This window comes from Saccostrea cucullata, unplaced genomic scaffold (genome assembly GCF_032062105.1).
Source record: "Saccostrea cucullata isolate Sc308-1 unplaced genomic scaffold, CSIRO_AGI_Scuc_v1 ctg7126, whole genome shotgun sequence".
NCBI lineage: Eukaryota > Metazoa > Mollusca > Bivalvia > Ostreida > Ostreidae > Saccostrea > Saccostrea cuccullata.
In genome coordinates, this window is record NW_026928118.1 from 25,426 (window position 1) to 32,454 (window position 7,029).

Below are 7,029 nucleotides of genomic sequence, written 5' to 3' on the forward strand. Positions count from 1 at the left end.
GAAACAACCTTCGTTCAAATGTGTACCATATATCCAAAATAAATTTTATAAATACTAATATTCTATCATCTATTTCGAATTCAACGCGGTTTAATTTTAACAGGGACCTATATACTAGTATAGTAGTAGTTAGTATATAGGTCCCTGATTTTAATATCATGACTGTTTTTCGATATTTCCCTTTTGGCAGTTTATAAAAAGATCTTTCACCGTTACTTCTTGCCCCTCTTCCTCTGGTGAAATATGCCTAAATTAAAATTTTCGAACACGTGCTAGTCTAGATGTTACAATACAGTATTTGTATTATGTATTTGATATGCATCTGGGTTTTTTTTTTTTTTAGTATTTTGGCGCACGGAAAAGAAGTGTCAGATTGAAATACAATTTAGTAATGCTCTTGCTTCCTGAAATTTTGTGAATGTACATAACGTACCTCCATTTTTGTCGTCAAAAACGAAAGCTTCATTTATTTCTATTTTTTCCCTACCGACCCAATTGGGGGGGGGGGGTCTGTAAACCTGTAAACCAAGAATTAAATAAAATAAAATTGGGGCCTAAAAGGAAAATTAAAATCTTCATCTGTTACTAAAATCCATGCCAGGTCATTCTAATTGAATGAGAGACATTAATTCAAACTTGATTGACACCCCCTCTTTAAATGGGACACGAGACAGGGTATAACACACACAACCTCTTTTAATGCATAAGCTACAGCTACAATTACAATGTATGCATTTCAGTGGGGTGGACTGAGAAAGCAGAATAAAATTCTACATCCTCCAAACTAGCTGCAGAACTGTGGAGTTACGGTTTTATATATTTTAGTCTTTGCTCATAAGCGTCAACGACTAAAATATAAAACCATATATAACACTACAGTTTTTCAGCTTCGTCCAAACACAAAACACACAAGACCAAGTACCCACAGCAGGATTTATAAATAATGCCGAGCCAAAGATTTTGATTTCCCCCAAATCAAGTCTATTTTGGGGGCAAAAGACAAATAACTTCCTCTGATAAAAAGGAATCACAATCTTGATAAACAAAATAAATGTGTTTAATGTACATCTCTTCAGATATGCCCCCTTCCCAAATCATTTTCAAAATATAGAGTCTATTTCTCTGTCAACTCCAGTTACATGTATAAGTGAAGGCATCATTGTGTGCAATCAACCTTTTAGTTTTCTATTGAAAAAATATTTGAAATTTACCTGAAATTCCATTTCCATTATTGCTATTTTGAGCAATCAGTGAATCAACACTGTAACTTTGTAGTGTCACTTTGTGTTCTTGTTCAGAATGTACATGTATAAAATCCTTACAGCATTATCAATATTCCCCATTTTGATGCTGCATTTCCTCAAACTTTGTATGTTCATGTATTCACATGATTTGTGAAAACATCTTTAATAAGAAAAGTAATTTTGGAAAACTTTCCTCAATGTAATTTTTATTTCGCTTGGTTTTATTTATCACAAATAGAGCAAATATGATATGAATCTAACAACAATAGCAATATATATTACTAAAACATATCGTCTATCATAAATATATCAGCTGTGCCATATCATCTCATAGTGATATATCAGCAAGACATTATTTGTATCACTTATATAAGTTATATAATACAAGAACACAAAACAATAAATGCACTGATTAATAAGGAAATGTTTGTAACAAACATATATAGAAAATCACATTTGTGCAACACCTTTTTTGCAAGTCAGTGATTTTGTATTTATAAGAGAGACAAAATGTTCAGTATGTAACCTATCATAATTTAAATATGCACGAAAAAATGATTTTCTATATTTCACACCATCTCATGCAACAGCCTAATAATAAAGTAATTTAATCATAGTATCACTTCAATACATGGTAATGTAAACTTTCCCATATAAAATATTCATTTGAACAATAAATAAATAAAACACAATTCTGTTGTTTGCAGATATTGAAGTATAAAGTGCATTAAAACAAATTGCTGTGCTTGAACAATGAACTTTAAGAAATTGCATACATATAACATACAAACCTCTGAAAAACCTATTTACCTAAATTTATACAATGCCATGAGTTACATAAATTTGATGTTTCCTTGTTTCTAGTTGACAAATTTTAAATAATTTGTTATGAATCAGATTTCTTTTTCTAACATAATATTGTAAACATGACAAGTTCATGAAACTTTTTTTTAAATGTTCAATAACACAATTTCATGACTGCACATCTACATGTTGAATCATTTCAAGCAACTGAAATAATAATTTTACATTGTCAAACGATCGCGAAACACTAAAATTTTCACACTGAATGTACATTTTCATATGTATATATTCATATCTAATGACTTGCATAATCAGATACATGTTCAATCTAACTTTAATAAATCACAAAAAATATTTGAAATATGGAATTCAAATAAAGTCAAAAGAAGCTATACCCATATCTTATTTACATGTCAAGACTACAGAGAAATTTTGTCTACTTTCAAATAATTACATTACTCAAAATACAACTAATCTAGTATTTGCATGTAATGATTCATTAAATGAACAGATTCCTAAAAAGACTTGAGTTGTCTCCCTCTTATCACTTCTAATGACATGGATGTGGACAACAATAAATTTAAGCATTTGATTGCTTCATATTTCCATTTATTATACCCTTTCATTATCAATTATTTCTAACACTTTCCAAAGAAAGGGAAATCATATTCCAAAGCCAGTGTAACATTTCCACTTGTGGGAAAGGGGGGTGTAATAAATCATACATTTAAAGAAATATAAAAATAATCATCCAAGTTGATGCGTTATAATGCCATGTTTTAGCTAATTCACTTCAAATTAATTTAAAGTTAAATAACATGAACACCTTTGATGTACTAGCAAACAAACATTTTTGTCAAAAATAAGTTTTATTTTATTTTTTGGAAGTTGGGAGGGAAGTTACGACACTGTGAATCTTGCATTATAATGGATGTTTCTGACTGATGGCAGTCCACTCCTCTAAGTTGGCTTATTACATTGTACTGAAGATAAACAATTTTGGAGTGAGTTAATTGATTGCTTCCTTTGAACATAAATATATGGCAATTCTATGAATCCATTGTTCATGTTCATGTTGACTTCAAAATATTGCTCAACACAGATCAAGTCAGTTCTATCAGATCTGTTCATGTTCACAAGTGCAGTAGAACACATCAGTTCATACTTAGTTCATTTCTTGATTGATTCTCAGAGCATGAAATGAGAACGGTGACTGATTCACAAACTATGAACATGAAAACAGCATATTTCATGACTGGTTCAAAACAGTCCAAGATCATGACTGGTTCAAGATAGTACAAGAACAGTTCTCTTTTGTTCTGTTCACATTCTCTGTGGTTCACAGGTTCATATTTCTGACTCATTATGTTTCATCAAATTTTCAGATGATCAATTCTTTTTCTCAAAGTTTCATATCATATTTCTGGCTCATTATTTCAGATGATCAATTCTATTTGTTCTGTTCACACTTTCACTGGTTCAGTTCATACGTTGGTTCAGTTCATCAGGACGCTGAGAGGGAGAACAGTAAGATCCGTGAAGCGTTGAAGTACATATTAGAGGAGTGATACACCAGGGACCACACGTAGGGGATAAAAAATTCCTCCGGCGATTCCTCCTCTACGTATTTAAACTTCAGATCAGGGAATTTCTGAAAAATATGAAGAGAAATCATTTTTGACAAAACTTAAATTTCAGAACAGGGAATATCTGAAACATAAAAGAGGAATTCTGAACTCCAAATTTAACACCCCCCCCCCCCCCCCCCCCCCGCACTTTTTTTTATTAAAAAAAAAAAAATCAATGTTTAAATTTTAAACCATTTTATAAAAACACTATTCATTGGACATCACAAAATAAATATAGCTTTTACTGCCCTGTCTACAGAAATTATTTTAAACCTCCATTATTTCCTTGATCGGGAGAAGGCAACTGGACAATTTTTAAAGATGGCCTTACACGTTACAGAAAAATAAATATAGCTACAACTACCCTGTCTACAAATTATTTTAAACCTCAATTATTTCCCTGACCGGGAAGAGGCAACTAGACAATTTTTAAAGCTGGCCTTACAGAACTTGTTATTTTTCCTGACCTTGAGTTTGTCCCTCCTGAACTGTACTGAGCCCTCCTTGATGATTTCCAGAACCTCTGTGGGGGACATGCTTCCTCCTTTCTTGTGCTCCTCAACACGAGCTGAGAAGTAGGACAACACCTGTACAAAGCCAAAAGAATCAATTGAGAAAAAGCATCTTCAAAAGATCATCTCATTACTACTGAGTATTTCACAAACTTATTTTCATAAACTTTGTTTAAGCAATAATGCAGTGATTTAGTTGTATGGCAAAAGATAAATTTTTCCCAAATGAAGTTAATAATGTAGAATCTTGTAGATGCTCATTACTGATGTTTCAAGCTACTACCCTAAATAACAAATGCCCCCGTGCCATACAACTCCTCCCATTTTATGTGACCCATCTCTCTCTCTTTACAATATCTATACTGTAAATCAACTTTTCTTCGCATACGAGAAATATCTGTGAGTTTCGAGACCCGCTCTAACTCACAAATATGAATCACAGCAAACCACTTATTAATCAATTGAAAATTATTTGCCATTGATGGATTTCAAACTGACAAATCGTGAATAAAAGATGATGGGAATTATAGATGGTTTAGAGTTTCCCCTCTATATCCATCCTCTCTCTCATTTTTCTGTACAATATCCACATATTTCCTCTCTCTCTCCATAATATCTACATATCTCCTTACAATATCTATATTCTGTAGGATGTCCTGGAAGGTGGGGTGGGTCTTGAAGGAGTTGAACAGCTCCCTCTGGTACAGCAGGGAGTAGACCAGGTGAGGGTTGTGATGGAGTGAGGAGCAGAGACAGGAGTTAATGATCTCCAGGACCATCCTCAATACCTCCTCTAGGACGGCCAGATCCTGCATCTACAACACAGAGATCAAAAAGAGATCAAAACAGAGATCAAAGTCATTAATGACAGATAGAAATTAATGATCTCCAGGACTTCCTCTAAAACAGCCAGATCCTGCATCTACAAACTAGAGATCAACACAGAGATCAAAATCAATACCGTAAATCTGGAAATTTTTACGTCGATTTTATTTTGCGAATTTGGGTCAAAATGGTATTGATTAATTTTTACGTTTCAAAATTTTGCGAATTACCACTGCTTTCTTTACATTTTCTTATTGGTAATTTATTTTTAAGAAGAATATTTTTGCGAATGCAATGAACTCGCTAATTTGCTAAAAATTTGTCTACAGCAAAAATTTCCAGATTTACAGTATTGTGTAAAATCATTCTCAATACCTCCTCAGTTTAGGCAAAATTAAAAAGGCAATGTAAAGAATATGCAATATGCTTTACACTGGCTTGAACAGTATTTGTGATTCTGCAGAATTATGACCCAGTGATAAAAAGTATGTATTATTAGTTACATAGTCTTTAGTGACAGGGTATGGGATGATACCTGGTTAGTAATTTCATACCTGGCGAGGCGGAGTAACTATGTAACGAATTTACCCCACCAATGAAACATTAACGTTTTATCTGTAGTTTATAAATGGTTTTCTCGGCTAAATGCTTCATCACGCTTAAACTGTGCCTATTATGACGTCATGTTTGTGTTTGTGACGTAATACATCGATCGGGTATAGATTTACAACTGACCGGGTATAGGTAATCCACCGCGTTCACGTGACAGACTTCAACAAATCGTAAGCCAGGATTTCACGGAAAAATCAACAGAGGTGGGGTAAACAGTACATCTTGATTTGAAGACGGAATGTGCTATAGTTATAAATACTTACTGCATTTTGCTCCGAGGCCTCGTCTTGCTCTGTTTCTGTGACGGCAGAATCTCGGATGTGCTCCACCACTCTAGCGTGCTTCTTACTCAGCTGTGAGAATAAACTGTAAGCAAAATAGAAAGAATATTACATGTAGTTATGATTGTATTGTAGTGGTACATATGAACTCTTCAGAAACAGGAAGTGCAGACCAAAACAATAAAGGAATTCTGGGACATATTACCTGACCATCCTCTGGGCGACGTAGGGGTGGAGATTGGTGAACTGTGACGACATGTTAGCTAGGGCTGCCAGGCAGTTTGTGTGCAGATATTTGTCCTAATTAAAACAAATCGATAAAATTGTTCATGTACATGTATACAATTTCAAATCAAAGGAAATCTTTAAGAATTCAACTCACTGAGTCCAAGCTCTCGGGACATAAAGTAAGATAAGCTCACTTTTGACCTCAGTCTCACTTTTGCATTATACATGAATATTCCTTTTGCTGAGGTGAGACTGAGATCAAAAGTGAGGTCATCTAAGATTTTATGCTCTTGGAGCCAGAAGTCCCTATACCTATTCAACTAAAGACTGTTCAAGTAAAATAGGATTTATACAAAGCTCTACAGCATCATCATGAACATAACTTTCTAAACAAAAATAACACTCAAATCAATTTCATACCTGGTTTTAGTTTTAAACAAGAGATGTTTGTAAAACACTTATGCCCCCCTCCCTCCAAATTTGAATTTTTTCCAAGTCCAAAAGGGCATAACTCTGTCTACAATGGTGCAATCCTACCCAACACAAAACCTGACCTAGAAATTCAGCTGTATACTAAATTTAATTTCAATATGTGCAACCTCTGTAGAGAAAATGAACTGAAACTGCAAATAAGTGGAATTTTTTTTAAGTCCAAGAGGCATTACTCTGTCAATAAAGTTAGTGCCCCGCCACAGCATGATACGCCCGTCAAATATTGTTCAATAATAATCATAAATTGGTTAGGGTGCAAGAAAATCAGGTAGCCTTGATTAACAGATAGACACAAATTTCAATGATTTAATTTCCATTTCTTATCATGTTTAAAATATTGTACATACATCTCCAAGAGACTTACAGTGTAGGGATTAAATATAACAAATAATACATATCATAT

General features: G+C 33.6%; 1 protein-coding gene across 1 annotated transcript; it reads right to left on the reverse strand.

Moving 5' to 3' along the window:
- Nucleotides 1–3,134: 3,134 nt before the first annotated feature.
- LOC134276472 (dymeclin-like) lies at nt 3,135–6,236 on the reverse strand. The gene is made up of 5 exons (XM_062758725.1): nt 6,112–6,236; nt 5,889–5,991; nt 4,821–5,003; nt 4,144–4,263; nt 3,135–3,699 (listed from the first exon to the last, which is right to left on the reverse strand). Exons 1-5 carry the CDS (start codon nt 6,162–6,164, stop codon nt 3,553–3,555), a joined length of 606 nt encoding a protein of 201 aa, XP_062614709.1. The 5' UTR covers nt 6,165–6,236; the 3' UTR covers nt 3,135–3,552.
- Nucleotides 6,237–7,029: the final 793 nt, after the last annotated feature.

What these genes read in the sequence shown, in the direction of transcription:
- LOC134276472 (XM_062758725.1), bottom strand. Translation starts at nt 6,164, where the DNA reads ATGTCGTCACAGTTCACCAATCTCCACCCCTACGTCGCCCAGAGGATG. An exon ending in GTCGCCCAGAGGATGGTCAG is followed by an intron (nt 5,992 to 6,111) that starts GTAATATGTCCC and finishes TTTTGCTTACAG; the next exon opens with TTTATTCTCACAGCTGAGTA. An exon ending in TCCTACAGAATATAGATATT is followed by an intron (nt 4,264 to 4,820) that starts GTAAGGAGATAT and finishes GGCTTTGTACAG; the next exon opens with GTGTTGTCCTACTTCTCAGC.